Source organism: Cannabis sativa, chromosome 4, assembly GCF_029168945.1.
Source record: "Cannabis sativa cultivar Pink pepper isolate KNU-18-1 chromosome 4, ASM2916894v1, whole genome shotgun sequence".
NCBI classification, from domain to species: Eukaryota; Viridiplantae; Streptophyta; class Magnoliopsida; order Rosales; family Cannabaceae; genus Cannabis; species Cannabis sativa.
In genome coordinates, this window is record NC_083604.1 from 82,315,829 (window position 1) to 82,337,181 (window position 21,353).

The 21,353-nt window shown below is 27.1% G+C and overlaps 2 protein-coding genes and 1 long non-coding RNA gene across 6 annotated transcripts; 1 reads left to right on the forward strand and 2 right to left on the reverse strand.

Moving 5' to 3' along the window:
- Positions 1-898: 898 nt before the first annotated feature.
- On the forward strand, positions 899-2,487 carry LOC115714754 (LOB domain-containing protein 16-like). The gene is made up of 2 exons (XM_030643511.2): positions 899-1,548; positions 1,901-2,487. Exons 1-2 carry the CDS (start codon positions 1,237-1,239, stop codon positions 2,393-2,395), a joined length of 807 nt encoding a protein of 268 aa, XP_030499371.2. The 5' UTR covers positions 899-1,236; the 3' UTR covers positions 2,396-2,487.
- Positions 2,488-8,428: 5,941 nt separating this feature from the next.
- LOC133037435 (uncharacterized) lies at positions 8,429-11,316 on the reverse strand. Of its 4 annotated transcripts, none has more exons than XR_009687547.1 (5): positions 10,947-11,316; positions 10,805-10,863; positions 9,329-10,704; positions 8,850-9,078; positions 8,429-8,648 (listed from the first exon to the last, which is right to left on the reverse strand). It is a non-coding gene; the product is annotated as an uncharacterized LOC133037435 (long non-coding RNA). The 4 variants fall into 4 exon arrangements; XR_009687546.1 differs by having other exon boundaries at positions 9,329-9,411; positions 10,335-10,704; positions 10,805-11,316; XR_009687544.1 differs by having other exon boundaries at positions 10,805-11,316.
- A 7,113-nt stretch (positions 11,317-18,429) lies between these two features.
- On the reverse strand, positions 18,430-20,170 carry LOC115714879 (LOB domain-containing protein 29). The gene is made up of 2 exons (XM_030643640.2): positions 19,731-20,170; positions 18,430-19,288 (listed from the first exon to the last, which is right to left on the reverse strand). The coding sequence occupies exons 1-2, from the start codon at positions 20,007-20,009 to the stop codon at positions 18,755-18,757; spliced, it is 813 nt and encodes a 270-aa protein (XP_030499500.2). The 5' UTR covers positions 20,010-20,170; the 3' UTR covers positions 18,430-18,754.
- Between the last annotated feature and the right edge of the window lie 1,183 nt (positions 20,171-21,353).

The following is a 21,353-nucleotide window of genomic DNA, read 5'->3' on the forward strand; positions in this document are numbered from 1 at the left end:
TATAGAAATTGTTAAATATTACTGGTATCAAATAGTAATATTTTATATTCCTTTATTTATTTTTTTTTAAGAACATTATTATTGGACTGATATCCAACATCTTTTGTATGTAGTGTTTTATAATTAGATAGTAATAAATTTTAAAAATTATTTTCTTAAATTATATAGGACTTAATATTTAATTATATTAATAGTAGTATGACACTACAAAATAATAAGTCGAGCAAAAGCAATGGTAAAGGTAACGTACATACCACAATTATTATAATATAGCTAGTTAGTATAAATTTTTTACATTTCTTAATATAATAAAACCCCGAATAAAGTATGAGTTTTTGTAAATACTTAATAATAATGCTTTAGACAATAAATTGAGAATTATTTTAAAATAATTTTAAAATTGAGTAAGCATGTCCTTAATTAGGACCCAAAACTTGTGAAAATATGTTGTTCTCACGTGCGAGTACAGATGTAACTTCACACCGAACTCATAACCATTGGATTTTGACACGTGTTCGATCCTGATCAAGGCATCCTCACAATTTTTTATTATTTCAACATTAACAATACTCTACTATATATAATTACAAATAGCTAATAGAAAGAAATGTTAAAAGGATATATACTAATTAACAATGTCCAACATTATTCAATAATCAAAATGAATAAATAAAGAAGAATTAGAGGAAGTAATTAAAGTGGGTAGAAAAATAAAATAAATAAATAAATAAATGTTTCCTTTAATGCCTACACAATGGGACCTTAATGTTTCCCTATTCTCTTCTTCTTTAATTTCACTTTTGGCTACCCCTCCACCACTTTCTGCTCCTTTATATATCACAATATTATTCTCTCTCTATATATATATATTTATATATATATAGGGATATGATTTTGTTGTTAGTGTATTTTTACGGATTGCAATCCGTGATGTACAGCAGCCGTCAGATGAAGAAATTATTTGATCTGACGGCTGAGATTGATCTAGGGGTAATTAGGGTTAAAAAGTAAAAACGTACCCTGACACTCATTTAATGTACCCTGAGACCAATCTAATGTACCACAGAATACATTCCGTAAAAGTACATCACGGGGACAAAATCATATCCCTATATATATAATTCAATTTTGAGGTTGCACCCTTTCCTAGTTCACCCGTGTGTAGTGTCCTTTCAACAACAACATTTCTCTCTCTAAACTCTTTCTCTTTCTCTTTCTCTCACTATATATATAGGTATGGCTTCATGTGGTGGTAGTAGTAGTAGTAATAGTGGTGGTACGGGGTCACCGTGCGGCGCGTGTAAGTTTTTGAGGCGAAAGTGCGCGGCGGATTGCGTATTTGCGCCGTATTTTTGCTCGGAGCAAGGTGCGGCGAGGTTTGCGGCTATACACAAAGTGTTCGGAGCTAGTAACGTGTCGAAACTGTTGTTACACGTGCCTGTTGCTGATAGGTGTGAAGCTGTCGTTACCATTGCTTATGAAGCTCAAGCAAGGATTAGAGATCCTGTTTATGGCTGTGTTGCTCACATTTTTGCCTTACAACAACAGGTAATTAATTCATTCATTAATTAATTATTATTAAAACAAATTATGCATGCAATTTAAAACAATATTGTACAAAATTTAATTTTTTAAATAGATGATTTTGAAGAGTTTTACATATTTACAATTACAAAATCACAAATATATATCTCTTACATATAGATCCTTAATTATATATATATTTCTAAATATAAATATGTATATATAGTTATTAATTTTGTCCACAATTATTCATCCCCCATTTAAATTTATATTTTCTCCTCTCTTGACATTTATTTATTTGCATTATTAATTTTGGCCTTGATATTTACATATTAATTAATATATGATATGATTATATATTATATATTATATATAGGTGACATGCCTTCAAACACAACTGATTCAAGCCAAAGCTCAATTAGCTCAAACTTATAATACTTCTAATCATCATCAGCACTATGGATCATCATCAGCAGCAACTAATCATACTCATAATCATAATCATGATAATGTATATCATAATAATAATAATAATAATTACGTGAATAACAACTATCCGATTTCGCCCCAGAGCTCATTGGACTCTGTTGACCAAACCGGTAGTAGTACTCATGATCATCATCAAATTTCGATGATCAACGGTGGTAGCGGTGGTGGTGGTGGTGGTGGTGGTGGGGGTGGTGGTGGTGGTCATCAGGAGATACAAAGTGGAAGAGTGGTTTCATCTGAGGATTATAATAATTTTTTAGTTCAACCTAATAATTATAATTATAATAATAGTAATAATAATTGTTCAAGGAAGAGGCCAAATAATAATGGCACTGAATTGGGTGAGCTTCATGCCCTAGCCCTTAGAATGATGAGAAATTAATTAATTATATATTAGATCATTTTAAATTATTATAATTATTAGTTTTGTATTAATTAATGGTGATATATATTGATGATCATGGTTTTGATCAACGGTGGATATTGATTCATGATGATCATGTATGTGATGAATGAATTATTACTAATATTCATGTATATATAATTAACCAGAGAGAGAGAAACTGTTATGATATTAAGAAAATTACTATTTAATATTATTATTATTATCATGAGTAAAAATTTAATTTTTTTTAGCCGTTTTAATTATTATTATTATTATTATTATTATTATTATTATTATATATAATTCTTTACGAAAAAAGAAAAATGCTTAAAGTTTTTCTTATTCCCACATCAACGTTTTCTTTGAGTTCGAGTTTTGTCTTATGGCATGGGTTGTGTAGCTCAGAATCATCATGGTGTTATGGTAAAAGCATTCAAGAAAGAGAAGATTGGATGTGTTCAACCCGAGATTACTAAGATAATATGCATTAACACTACAAGAAATGTTATTTTTGCCAGCACATTTTTGTGCTGGTAAAAGTTGATATTGTGCTCGTAAAATAGAATTTACTTTTGATGTGTTGGCAAAAGAGGGTTGGCAAATCAATGTTGGTATTAGAACTTTTGACAGCATAAAATGAAAAGCGCTGGTAAAAATGACTTTTTCCAGCGCGTAAATGCACTGGTAAAAGTTAGAACCACTTTAAATGTACGTTGGTAAAATTTTGACCTCTTTGCCAGCGCAGTTTGCGAAATACGCCAAAATACGCTGTTAAAAGTAGCGAACTGTGCTGGTAAAAGTGACATTTCTTGTAGTGTAAAGAAGCATTAATTAGTTGGATTGCAACTCATTCGTGGGATAGAGTCATGTTGGAAACAAATAGCTTGCTGTGTGTCCAAGCGATTTAGAGCGGTATTTTATGCCTTCACAATTTGTGTTTTGTAAAACGATCTACAAATAAGTTGGCTCATTGCTTGGCAAGAGACTCTTGTTTCTTTACAGGTCGTGTGCTTCAGTTGGAAGACTGTTTCTCTAAAGTGCGTTCTATTATTTTGAACAAATTTATTAATTAACAAATCTTATCATTTTTATTTAAAAAAAAAAAGCTTTCTTCAAAAATTGATCTTCACATATACATATTTATAGCATTAATATATATTACCAACAAATTATGATGAAAATTAACCAGATCATTTTTTTAGTACTTTTTAACTCAACACATATATAAAACTATTTTTAATAATTAAAAAAAAACAATTTTTTTACCAATATATTACTAATATTTGTTTATTTATATAATATAGGGTATATAGTGGCAAAAGTACCCAAAGTTTTAAGTTTGTAAGTGGCATAATCCCAATGTTTATTTTTAGCGGCAAAAGTATCCAATGTTTGTAAAACTGTAATTTTTCTCTAATTTCGTCAGTACAAACCCTGTTATTTTCTTAAACAGGCCACATATAAGGTCTAGATTCTTGATCAATGGGTCTAGACAAAAACATGTAATATTAGTTACTTCCAAATGTTCCTTTAATAAATTTAAAACGAAGTCTGTACTGACAAAACTGAAGAAAATTTACAGTTTTACAAACATTGAGTACTTATGCCGCTAAAAATAAACATTGGGATTATGCCGCTTACAAACTTAAAACTTTAGGTACTTATGCCGCTATTTACCCTATAATATATAAACATGTTGATTAATATGTTAATTAATTATGAAAGTAGCATGAGTAATTACAAGTTACTCTATCTCTCTTGTCACATATATATCTAAACGGTGCGTTTAATATATACTATATATTATATAGTACTATATATAGTCTATATATAGCTAGTAATTATTAGGTACATATATAATATATATAGTAATATTTTTGGTTAATTATTTCAAACTTAGGAAGATAATATAGTTTTTACTTAAACGGGCAATAATAGAGACCACACTATACCAACACACATGTACATATGTTTATACTTATTTATTTTGATATATATTCATATAATATATTTTTTTTTTTGAAAGAATATTCATATAATATATATAATGTCAAGAAAAAACTTGGAATCTGGAGTAGACTAGTCTCTCTTGATTTGTTTAATTATATATATTATATTATCATTGGGCATTAGTACATTAAACTATATATGAGATTTTAACATTAATACATTTTAGCATTAATATTGTTGTAGTCTTCTAGTATCAATTTAATTAATGTTCAAATTAATAATCAAGTGTGAAAATAGCCTGTTTAATTAATTTATTTAAATAAATAGGATAATTAATTAAATTAATTAATAATTAAGAATACATAATATATATGTATGAGAATCCCAAAGACTGTTTAATCAAATCTTAAGTATAAGAGATCGGTCATATCGATGCATGATTAAATATATGCACTCGTGCTTTTATAATAACTTAATTAATTAATAATTAATCTTATTATTGGTAAACATTCAATATAAAACAATATACAATTAAATTCAGACTGAATGAATTATTTAGCTCTACTAATTAAGGGAGAATAAAATTAAGTATAATCCTTATTATTAAGTAATCATCAACAATATAATATATATAACTAATTTATACTATATACTATATATACATATTTTAAGTGCATACATATCATTATATCATTATTCGTAAAATAAATAGTATTCCTAATCACGACCTACATCCAAACAATATTGCATGATGAGATCATTAATTAGTAGATCAATAATAATTATATGTACTAACAACGAACGATATGTCACTTTATAATAATGTTAGGGACCAAATACTTCTATAATGTACTCTTTAGAATGATATAAACCCTAGCTAACTAGCTAGGTTGACATAATGAAAAAAAATCTAGAGATAAAAGATAAATATGGGGATGAGGATCAGATCAAGCCAATCGGCACTCCTGATCAGTCAATATATAGAGTATGATTATTCGGCACCAGTAGAAATGTTTATTAATATTTTATAATAGTTGTAAAATTAAAATATATAAGATATTATATTTAATTGTAGGTACTAATAATGATATAGCATTTTATGTAGTAATGTTAAGAATTAGTAGTACTTCAATGATGTACTCTCTTATAAAGATATAAACCCTAGCTAGCTAGGTTGACATAATGAAAAAAAAAAAAATCTAGAGAAAGAAGATATACATGGGGATGGGGATGGGGATGAGATCAAGCCAAGTGATGCATATTATTATGATTGTTGTTAAAGTAGGTAAAGCTAGCTAAGGCCATTAAGAAGAGTACTACTAATATAGTACCCTAATATATAATGGACCCACACGTTTGGGGCTTATGTCCTAATAAGTAGCTAGGTTCACCTAACATGATTAATTAGTCTTCTAATTAATCTAAATTAATGTTATTATTGTTATTTTTATATTATCATTACTTATCATTATGTATTCTTATATGAAGACAAAATGTTCCCTTGATTGGTTACACATAGCTACATCATTACTACTTATAAGCTTCTGTTAGAAAATTACATTTGATCTATTAATTAATTAAAAATACTTAAACGTGCATACAATATTGTGAAAGAAAAAGAAATAAATTAACAAAGAAAGAGTCCAAAAACTAAATAATTTCAATTCTTCTTTTTTTAATTTCTCTGATCTAATTATTATTTTATTTATTAGAGTTTTTACCATTAAAAAAATTATGGTCGACAAGAATGTTAGACCTCATAACAAAATAATGATTCTGACAATTAGAATATTGTGATTGGCAAGAGAAAGAGTGACCAAATTATGCGATCACACATCGTTTAAGAAATAAAGTCAAGTATAATAATTGTAAAACTGTATAAGTATATATGAGACAACACAATTAAGGAGACATTAAATAAATTAACGGGTACTACATACTTATGCCAAGGTACGCCCTCTTTTCGATAGTTCATCACTTGATAACTCTAATTAAAGTTAAGCAGTAGCCTCTTAATGGGTAATCTCCTAAGAAGTTTTTTCAAGAAATGTGCAAATGAAAAATAAGCTCCAACTATTGATTTTTGAGTTTTACTCCCAGCGATAGCTTAAGTATGAAAAATCAGATTTCCAAGCTCTCCCAACTCTAATTTGCTTTTTACACAGAATGAGTGAAGAGTTCGAGAACTGAGATCCTATATTTATAGGTGATATACTTTATCAATATTTGTGTCACATCAATTGTCAGAATATTTTAATAATTAATTCAAACAATTAAATCAGATAATAAATATTGAATTTTGATGATATATAGAATATCAATCAATTAATTGTGTTCAGATTCAATGAATATAAAATATTCATTTATCTCAAAACTAATTCATTGATTTTATTCCATAAATACAAAAATACAAAGTATTAGAATATTTCTAATTAAGGAAATAAAATAATATTATTGATTCTGATAAATGAATATTTTATATTCATTGAATCTGGACAGAATCAATTACGTAATATTCTATATATGGTCAGATTTCTATATTCATTACCTGATTTGATTTCCTGAATTAATTGTCAAAATATTCTGATAATTAATGTGGCACAGATACTGATGGAGTATCTCACCTATAAATATAGGGTCTCGGTCCCCGAGCTCCTCACTCATTCTGTTCATAACAGCAAAATCCATCTAAAGAGAGTTGAGAGAGCGAGGAAGCCCGATTACCCACATCAACCAGTTTTCTTTGCAGATCAAAGCTTATGTGGGACTAAAGCTCAAGAATCAATGGCTGGAGGTATTTCGATCCTTAAGTTATATAGTGTATATATTTGTTTATTCCGCATTTTATATATACATTTTAATTTAATCTACGTATATACATATATATATATATTCATATTTTAATTAATGTGGCACAAAGTACATTAAAAAGACCTGTGTTGATTATATTATTAGTCCAAAAAAAGGAATATTAATAAGGTGATGAGCTTCCAAATTCAAATACATGCATATGAGAAATTTTTTTTTACTTAATTTTGATATATATATGCACTACAATAATTAATGTACCTATGTATATATAACAAATGAAAAAGGCCCTAATATAACCATATGAAACTATTATTTAAGGAGACCAATTAATAACATGCTAAGTACTATATATAGAAAAGATAAATAAATAAACACAGTTAAAACATTTTGAGAAGTGCAATTTCTCATTTTCATTGTTTGAGAAAAGTCATGATAATATTATGGATCATATATGACATATAATACTAAGATATATAAAATAAAAATAAATAAATAATGTTGACTTATATATGTTTGCTTTTAAATAATTGGCATTAAAATGGTAATAATCAAATATATATAGTGTACTACTACACCTATAGCTATATATATGTGTGTGAAAAACCAACCAAAATGTAAGGACAAGATATTACAACATCATGACCATGTAATAAAATAGTGCATGACAAGAAATAACATCATTATTACCATGGTTAATAATTTGGAGTAAATAAATAAAAACACCTCATAATAATCAACCCTACTCCTCAGTGTACAATTTCACTCTGTACTTGATTAACTTAATCTTATATATATATATATATATACTAGGTAGGAGTTACGTGCGAGGCACGTAAATATTAGTTTTAGGTAAAGTTTAAGTTTTTTTATTTTTTCTTATTTAGATTGTACGTGAAGGTATGATTATACGAATGATTTGTTTTATTAAAGTAATATTTGTGCTATTATAATTGGTTATTCAAATAAATTTAGGTATATATAAGTCATAACAAAATAATACTTAATATTTACTTATAGAAAATTTGAAGGAACAACTCATAACTAAATTTGTTCTATTAATATATATTATGTATTATTCTATTATTTTCATAAGTTTAAAATATCATTATTATTTTAATATTTATAATACTTTTTGTCACTTATATTGTAAGCACTATTGAATATACTACATAACACTTTTTTTTATATTATGTTATTATGTTCATAAGATTAAAATATCATTATTACTATAGCTTTCACAATGATTTACAATAATACTTTTTCTTATGATTTAAGAAAATAATTATAACAATAAATATAGTTTTATTCAGAGTAATAAAGAGTACAATTACAAACTTACAACCAGGGTAGTATATGAAAAAAAAAATTGTGAAAGAAACTAACAGATATTGATACAACACATGTATCTCCTAAAACTAAAGCTGCCAAGCTTCTAGCTTTCTTGACACTTTTTGCAACAATCTTGTGTCATGTTCTTTAGTAGAAATCACTGCACAAAATCTGAGCAATCAGTCACTATTAATTCATTCAATTAGCCACTATAGAAAATAGAAAACACACCATGCAAAACAAAATTCTAAACAGAGAATCTCTAATTTAAAATGTCTTTATGAAATTTGGATGCAGAATAGGTACATGCTTATAGTCACATATAATAAGATGAAATAAACATGATGAACAACGCTAGTACCTTTCCTTGAACAGAGATTAGAGCTGCCTCAGCTTCTTTCTTTGATTTGAAGGATACATATCCATATACCAAGGACTGAACTCCAACTTGGGATTTGGTTTTCTGGGACCATCGTAATTATGATTCCCATAGATATAAGAAGAAGCCCTGCCCCATGTTGGTTAGTCATTGGCTTTGTAAATATCACATATGAAAGCAATAAAGTTACTGCTTTTCTAGCAGTCGTTATCTGCAAAATCAAGCATGGAATGGCATATCCATCAACAAATTTGTGAGAGCAAACCATAAAGTCTGATCGTTGGAGTTACCCCTCTTCTTCAGTATGTTACCACAATAAATTTTGAAAGATGATGTTAGCATTCTCAGTCTATATCCTTAGTTCCTTACTAATTCTAACACATAAACCAGCAAAAATAGCAAAACCAACTAAATGTTCAAGTATGGAACATAGGTAGGAGATTCAAGTCTTAGAGAATTACTATAGCAGGGGTGGCTGCACCGAAAAGAGCAATGAGGGATAGCACAGAAACTTGCCCCACGTAAGTCGCCATGGCTTCAAACACTAACACCCCATAAACATATGGATGTTGCAAAAAATTTCGATGACATGATGAGCAAGATTGTGATTTTGATGTTAGAACTTGAAAGAGGTGTGGAAAGTGCAGAAGTTAAATAAAATTTTAGCTTTATTAGCAGATGCAGGAAATTATATAAAAATATATATCAACTTATAAATTGAAACTATTATCACTAAAAATTCAAACAGTGGACAAAGAAACAAATGTACTTTTGAGTTGGGAGACAGAACTATATTTTAAAAGTAGCAGATGCATGTCAAGTGGGAAAAACTTTGGTACAGAATGCAGTAGCCAAAGGAAGCTAGTAAAAAAACTATATATTAAAATTGATACAGCAAATACACAATAAATGACTTGAAATCTTAAATCTCTATTCATGACAAATGAAATGTTTGATTAAAATTGTTCACAACATCATGTGATAAATAACAAAGATGACAAATCTAAAATGAAAAATTCACAATTGTAAGGATTCAAGTATTCAAATCCATAGTTCTGTCTATAGTAATTCCACAATGCTAGTTCTGTCTATAATTTCAAAATAGGAAGGATAGCTAAGGATCATGGGAGAAACTTTAGAAAACTAAATCATATAAAGTGAATTTATTATAGCTTATCTACAAAACTTAATTATCTATTTTGCTAAAGATGAAGAATTAAAATCATGAAACAATAAGTATTTTATTCCATATCAGCATATTCTAAAATAGTAAGAATTAAAATTTATATTCACAAAGAGCCTCCTTCTAGAGCTTTGATATTTAACCACATAAAAGACAAGAACTGTGATGTTTAACAATAGAACACACAGCAGTGGTATAAAAAACTACTCAAAGCCACATATTATGACTTAACCTATATGCGAAATGAAAAATATTCCAACCCAAGTTACCAACCAAACACTTACGCCATATGGAGGAGTATGAAGCTATAAATAGCGGTGGCTCTGAGACAAATACGGTTGGCGACAAGAGAGAGAGAGAGAGAGAGAGAGAGAGAGAGAGAGAGAGAGAGAGAGAGAGAGAGAGAGAGAGATGGAGCTGTCAGTTACTGTGTGGAGTCGCACATTATTTCAAAAATTTATTAGAATCTTGAGGCATGAATTCAATGGAGTCGACACCACTCGAAATCAAATTCCTAATGCAGAGAATAAATACACATAAGTAAAGCAAATTGAATTGGTGGTCGTGGTTTGAGACTGAGGAGTGGCGATCGAAGCAGATACAGTCAAGAACCGTACGAATCTCCTCAACAGGAGGTAACCAAGCAACTTTTTCCTGCAATCAAATCAAAATCCTCATCAATTCAAATAAGCAAACTTATTTTCTTAGAATTCACAGAAAATCTAATTAAACAAAAAAAATGAAAAAACCTAACTGATGAGAACGAAAGATATTGCTATTGCGGCTGTCAATTTGGGCCATGTAAAGCTGCGACTGAGATTGGAGTGTAAAGAAGACTTGTTTAAGATAGGGCCTGAGACAAAAGCTGAGGCGGAGAAGAGGGAGTGAGTGCTCACCATTCTTTGAAGAATGAACATTTGGGACTTCTTCTAATGGCCACACCAATCAGTATTTCAGCTTTGCTCTGTGTGTGTGTGGTGGGACGTCTAGTGGCGACTCCGTCGATGTATTGATCATGAGGTGGGACGGACTCGGCCATGAATTTGACCTCGGCCGATAAGATACTTGTTTGGACGATAAAATCTTGAAGGATTTCAATGAATATTGGTGGAGTTGGTTTAATTTTTTGGGTTAATTATTGAGTTTATTTGTTAACGGGAGACCAATCCTTTTAACATCTTTAAATTTAACAGAATATTCTTTTATTTTTAAAGTATATTCTGTTAAACCAAGAAATGCCGTTAAATAGGCACTTTTAATATATAAAGATATTATTATTACTTAATTCCATTAATTAATGCTTCATGCCACGTATACAAATATTTATATGTAGTAGTTGATAAAATTCTATTGAGAGATTCTTTAAAATATTTTATAATAATTATTAAATTAAAATATATAAAATTATATATTTAATTTATTATTGTAGTATGATATTTAGCGATAAAATACTTATAATTTTTAACTTTACTAAAAATAATATATTGTAATAATTAGTGATTTATATAATAATAATTAATGAAAATATTAGAAACTTAATACATATTTAATTATACATGTAATATTATGCATATTTTATGGTAGAGAAATATTAAAAGATACTAATAATATATATTACATTCTTGCATATTAATAATATTATAGATAAAATTAAATATCAAATCTCATAAAATTTAATAAAATAATTTTTAAAAAATATTATTAACTAATTGTAAAATAACACGTCAAAAATATTGTAGACACTAATGATAGTAATGCTTCTTATGGTAATACTCGACACCTGCATTAGTGCATTTCTAACATTTATCTATATATATATATAATATAAATGCAACTCAAGAATAAAGTCTATATATCACTACTAAAAAAAAAATTACATTTAATCATAATATCTTAACTATAACATAAATTTTCGTAATTTTTAATTATAATAAAAAATTATTTTTGACTCAAATATAATATTTAAATATAAATTATTATTAATAATTTTATTTTAATCAAAATATATATATAATGATAATTTATGATGAGACAAATTTTTATGTATTACATTTATTATTTATAATTAATTCTGATTTAGTTACTTCAATATGTGTTTATCATGAGGACCACTAGCTCCTACTTTATTCAATCTCTGCCACCTAGCTTATATCGATATTTTCACACATTAAACCATCTTATTATAATATTATTAATCATTAATTAATTAATATTTATGTAAATGAAAAAAAAAGTAAGAGTCTTTTGGCAAAAAGACACTTTTTTTAGGGGACTAATTCATTTTGTAATTAAATACAAAATAGTACTTAAGAAAAAAAAAAGGATTATTTCAACCAAAATAAATATAAATAAATATATAGTGTCTTTCAAAAAAAAAAATAAATAAATAAATATATAGTGATGAGAGACATTGAAGTATTCAATTTGTGGCATGTTGTGAGTGTGTGGCACAAAAACTTATTCTATATTAGTTTTTATTTGGTCAAGCGGCTTAATTAATAATCAATTAAGTACTAATTATTAACCACTACTAATATACTTTCATATATACTATTTACCATTAATTAATAATTAAACAAAAATGTTATTATTAAATCCTTTTTAATAAATTTTAGTAGTATATATAAAAATACATTTCCCTCATTGGAGTCCATTAGTTGCACTACTAATTAATTAAAGAAATAAAAAGTTATTATTCTAAAGAATTATTAATTAATTACTTACTTAATTATATGATTAGTTGAATGTGAGTTAAAAAAGTTGTCGCCAAAAAAGTGGAAATAAGAACCAAAAAAAGAAGACAAGAAAGTGTATTATTCTAACCTCTCGTGCAAAATGTCTCATGTAATAATTAATGCATTTGTAATTTTTTTTAAAGAAAAAAATAAGTCAAGAGCTTTAAGCTAATTAATTTTTCAAATAAATAAAATGAAAAAATATATTTTTTTAAATGGGTGAAAATGTATAATTTAAATATTCATAGGTTGAAATTAATCTTAATTAAAAAACTTTGACGAGTAGTATAACTTATGTGTAAATAATAAATGCATAAAGTCTATTAATTAATTATGTGCTACAAAAAAGTCTAGTAATTTTAATTTTTTTTAGGTAAAAATATGTGTTATATATTATATTTTGATGAACAACAGTATGAGTTTCATAATACCTTCTAATTAATTACATTAACATTTGTAGGTTATGAACAAATTAAAAAAAAAAATATTTGCAGCCTAAGTATCTTAAATTCAATTTTAATCAGTTTGTAACCGAATTTAATAATTTATTTTTATAGCGGTATAAATACTTGATATTAGGGCATCTTCAATAGACCAGGTCAATAAAAATAGTTGCCATATTATTGGTTTCCACCTGATACACTTAACAAATTACACTTTTTTTCTAATTTTTTTTAATTAAAAATATTAAGGGGCATATCAGTACCCATTTTGGAACCTTATTATCATGCTCTCTTAAGACAATGTGGACCACTAATTAATTTTAGTCAATTATATAGGCCACTGATCTTAGAGGTCTATGTATCGATCCAATAATAACTGATTGATTCAATTATAATCGACCACTAAACATTAGATATCCAATTGTGATTGGATCGGATTAATTGTTATTATTTTTAAATATCTAACTGAATTAGATCGAATGTTGGATGTGGTGTCTAAAAATTCAATACTTCTAACATCCAATCGAACTAATTATTATTTTCATTTAATTTGGATGAGTAATTAAATTTTATGTTATTATACATAAGGTATACATATGTATTAAAATTTTACTCCAATTTTTATGGATTAGATAGATCCAATCCAAATTTAATACATACCGGATTTAAAATATTAGATGAATTTGATTGGATCCAAAAAATATTAGGTTTAAAATATTAGATAAATCTAAATTAAACCAATAAATATACATGAAAAATATCCAATGGATAGAACCGATCCAATCCAATATTCAATAGATTTTGGATCGATTGGATGATTGAAACTAAATAGATCGGATTGGATTGGATCAGATCTGGATAGGCTTAAAAACTTTAGATACCCCCATTAGAGTTGGCCTTAGTGAAACTGTAATATTCGTCCAATTTCATCAGTATTGACTCTGTTAGTATCTTAAATAGGACACATGCATGTAGACCCATTATCTAGACATTAGGTTTAGACGAAAAATGTGTGAAGTATCAATTACTTCTAAATATTCTTTCAACAAATTCAAAAAGTAAAGGGTTATTTGGCTTCATAACTTAAAAATTATTTTCAATTTTTAAAACAAAAAAACATTTTTTAAAAAATAATATGGGTCGTTTGGACCTGGACTTGGACCCAAACACTGAACCTAGACCCTGAAGTTAGACTATAAACTCAGACTAGGACCCGGACCTAAACCCCATACTCGAACCCCAAACCCGAACACCAAACCACGACCCCGGACCCCGACTCGAACCCCAGAGAACTTGGACCTCAAACCTGGACCCCGCCAAGGACCTCAGACCTAGCCCCGGGTTTTGGATCTGTGTAACGTCCTCGCTTCAGGCCTCCATTGGGTCCTTACACCCACGGAATAATGGCTCTTATACACGAGTACGTCACTCTGGCTGCTTCATGGACTGATGACTGACCCTACACACCAACACGAGTATTTTCAGCGTGCTTTGTCCTCACTCGCATGCTTCCTAGAAAAACTTCCCAGGAGGTCACCCATCCTAAAATTGTCCCAGGCCAAGCACGCTTAACTGTGGAGTTCTTTCGAGACGGGCTACCGAAAAACAAGATGCACCTTGTTGATATAGGTAGTACCAATTAATCCATTTAAGCTCTCTTCAACTGTAAAGTCTCATACATACACAGTCTCAGAATCATCCCACTTAACCTTCCCCAAGCGATGTGGGATTGCACAGCTTACCCGGTATTTTCCCTTACGGATTACGGGACTACAGCTAAACAGTCTTTAAGTGTACTTATAAATTTAAACACTAACAGAATTTATACTGATGAAATTAAACAATGATTACAGTTTTATTAATTAGGTATTTATATCGATAAGAAAAGTCATATGTGTACACACACCACACGTGTGCATGTTCAATTAATTGAACCATTAACTATAGTATGATTAAGTCATGAATTGTGACGTATCAACAAATTAAGTAACTGCACCACTCAATATTAAAACAACATTAGTGGTAACATGATATATATTATAAATATATAATGAAAAAAAAAAACTAAAAAAAAATGTAAAGAGGTTTCATGGTCATGGTAGCATTTTAATATTTTGGTATTTGAAATTATTGAGCTGTGTGCTGTAAGTGTCTTTAGTGAAAATGGCCAAATAAGATGTTTTGTAAGTATTTATTTGCTTATTTAGGGTTAATTAATTAGGAAGCTTGATTTATTAATAATTAATCTCTTTTGTACGTATAGTTAATTACTAAAGTGTATTATATATAATATATCATAAGTCTGTCTTCTCAATGATAGGAAAGGTTATATAACTTTCAACTCCAATTAATATTCAAACATGTTAGCTATAGCTAATTAATTAAGGTTATAAATTATATATTTATATTGAAGAAATAATAATATTTTGTGAAAATATAAATTCAAATCTAGATAATAAAATAGAGTTCAATTTCGAATGTTCGACAAATTTAAGGACATATGTTAACCTATTTTTCATTTTATCTTTTGGAAAACTTACATTTTTGCAAGGTGTTTATAGGGAAAAAAAATTCATCATTCATGGTAAAAAAAAAATAATTACAAAAATACAAATACAAATTTGTAAAAGATTAAGTTAAAAAAAATAATTTAGCCTATATTATTTATAATCATTACAAAAATATCTTTTAGTCACAATAAAATTTGTGACAAAAAGTAAAAAAATTGTAACTAATTATAAATCGGCATTCCTATATTGTGATTAAAAAGTCTATGGCTAAAAGTATTAGTCACAAAATTATAATTTGTTGTGACCAAATGTGTTTTTAGTCATAATACTTGTTGTGACTAAAAATAAATTAGTGACAAATTATATATAAATATTATGTTTTAGTTACAAGTAACTTTTTTATGACTAATAGTCATATTTAATCACAAAAAAATTATGTTGCGACTAAATTTTTTTTCATTAAAGATAGTTATTTTTTGTAGTGAATTTTATAATTAACATATGGTTACGAATTTGTAAATTTGAGTTCTAAAACAAAAAGTTTATTATTGTTAAAAATTTACTAAGAAAAATAACAAAAAAAACTCCTCATTTACAATTATGCCCCTCTATATTTTTATAATTTTTCAAGATTCCATATTTTAAGTATTTTTCGTTATTCAAAATTTTGGACATTTTTAAAAATGGGGTAAGTTGAAAAATACCTCATTCATTATCAATTAACTAAATTTACCTTTAATTTTTTTTAATTGAAACATACCTCTTTTTATATATATTATACCCAAAATACCCTGACATAAGTGAGTCACATGGAGATGAGTATCTTGAAGTGACAGGGGCAAAATTAGTACAATGTTTAAAAAAAAGAGGTAAAAGTAATATACTTTAAAAAAGAGGGTAAAAATAAAAGAGGACAATATAAAAAGGGTATAGACTCTAATTTCCTCTCTTAAAATTTCATATTATTTTTCAACTCTTAAAACTTATTATTATTTTGGAAAATGCCATTATTTTATTATATTTAATTTTGGGAGAGTTGGGTTGGGTTGAGCTTTTTGCATATTGGAGCTTCTTGTGTTTCTGTTAATGGATCTTTAATAATATATATCTATATGGGCCTAATAATTAATATGACCACTTTCCACAATACCCTTATTAATTAGTTAATCTCTTTTTCTTCATATGAAGTATATTAATTAATTTTATATAATTGATAAAATATTATACTTTCTTTGCATTTTTGTAATCAAGTCAAATTTCAAAAGAGGAATATTAATTGACTGGATTTTTTCTTAATAATTATAGATATAACTATGAGCTTGCAATATTGTTTATATAATTGTTATGTTGTATATAATTAAAATATATATGTAGCACTTTAGTAAAGTAAATATTCTTTCAAATATGAAAATATTATGTATACAATACTTAATATAATTTGGTGTTGAAAATACCTGATTTCTAGGAATAATGCACTACTGGCATTATACATATATGGACAAAGACATATAGTTCATAATTAAACTTTCTATATATAAATATATATACAACTCTTGTCACTTAAAGAAGGGCATATATCTCAATATTTATATGATCTCTTTGGAAAGAATTGATATTTATATAAATGCATATATAAAGTATTTGTGATAAAAAAAACAAATAAATTAGTTTAATTAAGAGGAACAATATACATATAAAACAATATTTTTAGGATGATCATGTATTTGCAATATCACAAATAAATATTATATATACATAATATTATTTTAGTCGTTCTATACTAATAAAGTAGATCATTATCTAGCTAGAACTTTTTTTCATTTTCTAGTAGAAAAGAAATGAATATTAATATTATTAGTTAATAATTCATGCATATATATAGCTAGCTAGGTATACAATTACAATGTATATATATATATGTATTATAGAGGTGGAGTATATATGATCATCAACATAAGAATTATAAATTAGTAATTATATATTTCTAATAATAATAATTAGTTTGTTAATTTCTTATATATATATTAATACAAGATAAATATATATGTGTCAAATAAAGGGAATGTTATATCAATATTAAGCCAATAAGTTCAAACTATATAGTTACATAATACTAACAATGTTATTCATTTTATTATATATTCATATATTATATAAATATATATTTATTTTACACTAATATTAATGATTTCTGTAATGATCAAACTTTCATATGAAATAAAGAAATTTCAGATATTCAACAATATATATACATATATAGATGTGAAACTATAATTGCTATAAATATTACACTAAACTATGTAAAGTAATAGTTTTGAGTATATAATTTGCTAAAGATGTTATAACATGCATGAATAATAAGAATAAATAAATTAGGTCATAATTAATTATATATCTACAAAATGAAACAGAAGAATTTCAACAAATTAATATTAGTTGTATCATATTATAATTATATATATACTGGATCTGATCATATATATGATTGACAATTAGTATGCTAATCATTATAAATTAAAAAACAACTTGTAAATTAATATATATCATTGCCTAATTAGACCTCTCTGAAAATCTCTAGCTCTATTAGCTATATAGGTATATAGATACATATATATATAGAGAGAGAGAGAGAGAGAGAAATATATATAATGAGAAACACAATATATTAACTAATAATAATGAGCCCAATCAGAGAAAGAGATCTTATACTCTGAAGTTGTCAGAGAATTACAATATATTTATTCTTTCTCCAAAGATCACTATAGTACCTAGCTAGGGTTTCCAGTAGTACTTCTATATATACAAACATTATAATTTCTAGGGTTCTTATTGAGAGCTAATTTACTTTATATAGCAACCAAAAAAAGTGCATATATATATATATTATATATTAAATTCATCAGAGCATTTTCATTGATATGAATAGCATTATAATATATATTATTAATCATCAAAAATTAATGGAAGAAATAAAAGTGACTTCTTCACAACAATCATCTCATGATGATAATCTTGATTATGATGCATTCTGGACCATTGATTGAAGCTGATCATGATCATCTGAATAATAATATTCCCCCCATATTGGCTGCCTGATCACATTATTATAATTCTGTTGCATTTGATCAAAACAAGACATGGAAAAGTTGGAATTATTATTAGTAGTAGTCATCTCTTGATCATGATCATCAAATCTCCCATAACTCATCATATTATTATGATTATCATCATAATTAATATTTGGGATATTAATATAATCATTAGGGTTTTGAATTTTATACTCCATATTTGACCCTGCTCCTGAGTAGTTTGAAGCACTACTACCACTCTGTGCCATTTGATCAAACCAACCATATTGATGGTGACCATGATGATCGTATCGATGATCGTTAGTGTTGTCGTCGTCTTCTTGAGATTCAACCTTTCTGCAAAACTTTTCGTTATTAGGGTTTTTTGTTCCTATTCCTATTCCTGTTCCCGATCCATGAGATGATGATGATGATGCTTGTAATTCTTTCAAGGTAGCTAATTGTGCTTGTAAACTAACCACCTTCCATAAGAGAAAAACTTTATTAGTCATTGAAATTCAAATACTAAATTAGGATATAAGTAACACAATTATTATTTAGGGTTTCAAATATATATATAGTATTATAAAATTTAATAAAGTATATATATATATATATATCTTTTTTATCAGAATTTGAATGCACAAATGAAAAAGGGAATTAATTAGTTCAAAACTTAAGATATGTGTTCTCATACTTAAATAAAACTTCATCCAAATTAAAAGGTTTAATAGTAATTAGGGTTTCAAATATTAATTACAAAATTTAACACAATATATGTTTTTAATCAGAGGTTGAGTCAATCATTAGAAGAAAATTAAATTAATCAAAAAAAATAAAATACATTCTGATAAAATAAAACTTCATCGAAATTAAAGATTTTATATTGTACTCAAAGACTGTATATAAACATATATATAATACCTGTTGTTGAAGAGCGAAAATATGAGAAACACATCCATAGATGGGATCTTGAAGCCTTGCTTGAGCTTCATAAGAGATTGTAACGGCCGCCTCACACCGATCAGTCACGGGGAGGTGAGCAAGAAGCTTAGAGACATTACTCGCCCCGAAAACCTTATGAATAGCTGCAAAATGAGTTGCTCCTTGTTCATGGCAAAAATAAGGTGCAAATATACAACCATTAATGCATTTTCTTCTCAAGAATTTACAAGCTCCACAAGGAGATCCAAAACCAGTCATGATGATTGGATTTTTTTTTTTTTTCCTTTAAGAGAATGATTAAGGGTTTTTGTGTTTAATTTGGTGATTTTGTTCTCTTTCTCTCTTTTATCTCTTTGTGCTATGTGCAAAGCATTATTATTATCTGATCAATTTAATGAAGAGAGGGGAATTATTATATAATAAGTATTATTGAATAATTAATTACAACAGGTCCCCTTAATGGGATACAGATTACATTATTTTTATTATTTATTTTTTTCCTTTTATAAGCAGACATATTTCATCACCCATCTTCATTTAAAAAAAAAAAATTAATTTCAACACCTTTATTATACGACAAAAAAGCTATATATATACATCACAAAAACCAAACCCATTCTATATTGATTATTAATCTAATTAATTAATTACTTGTATAGTTGATAATTAATTTTTGCATATATATATTTTCATACATTAAAAAAAATGTACATATTTTTTTAGCTATATATATAAATTAATTGTGTTCATGTTCACTTTTTATTGTTATTATTATTATTATTGGACTCTTAAATACTTGATTTTTAATGATTTAATATATATTTATTATTTATACATGTATTTTATCATGATGCTCCTTAATTAATATTATTGGTTTCATTTTTGTTTTGTTCTTTTTTTTTTTATAGAAAAAAAGTACTTTATTAAGTTGTGGTTTTTCTTTTCGATTAGTGTGTTTGGATAATGGACCTTAATTTGTGAACTTTATTGGTAAAAATGATTATGTGATACAAATTGATTCTATCTTAATTATATATGGGAATTGAATATATAATGCCCTTCTTAATTATTAGGCACTTCTTCTATAAACCTAGTAATTCTCCCTCGTACTCTATATTTTTTCCAAATAGCTGGCTAGTGGCATATTCTATGTTATTTTTGAAAATTTTGAGGAATGCAAAATTCACCACGTACTACAAAAAGTACAATTCTCGACAGTTTAAGATTCACAATTTTTTAAAAACTGTCCCAATTAAAAATATGTAATTGTGTAAAGTTTTCGGCTACAATTAGGTATTTTTGACAATTTTAAACAGTCGTAAAAAATCTCCGATTATTTAATATAGTTACTTAAAAATTGGGCGTAATTTTTTAGTGAGTGTCCCCTACGGTTTAAAATAGTCAAGAATACCCAATAAAAGAATCCACCTAATTTTTTTCATAAAAAATTCCCCCAAATCAGATATCTATCTCATTAATTTTTCATTTCAAATTATCTCTCTCTCTCTCTCTCTCTCTCTCTCTCTCTCTCTCTCTCTCTCTCTCTCTCTCTCTCTCTCTCAATCTCCCTCTGCTCTCTCTCTCGTCCCTCTCCATTGATGG

Excerpts from the sequence above, each read along its gene's own strand:
- LOC115714754 (XM_030643511.2), top strand. The coding sequence starts at position 1,237 with ATGGCTTCATGTGGTGGTAGTAGTAGTAGTAATAGTGGTGGTACGGGG. Across the intron at positions 1,549-1,900 it reads TTTTTGCCTTACAACAACAG|GTGACATGCCTTCAAACACA; the intron begins GTAATTAATTCA and ends TATTATATATAG.
- LOC115714879 (XM_030643640.2), bottom strand. The coding sequence starts at position 20,009 with ATGACTGGTTTTGGATCTCCTTGTGGAGCTTGTAAATTCTTGAGAAGA. Across the intron at positions 19,289-19,730 it reads TTTTCGCTCTTCAACAACAG|GTGGTTAGTTTACAAGCACA; the intron begins GTATTATATATA and ends CTCTTATGGAAG.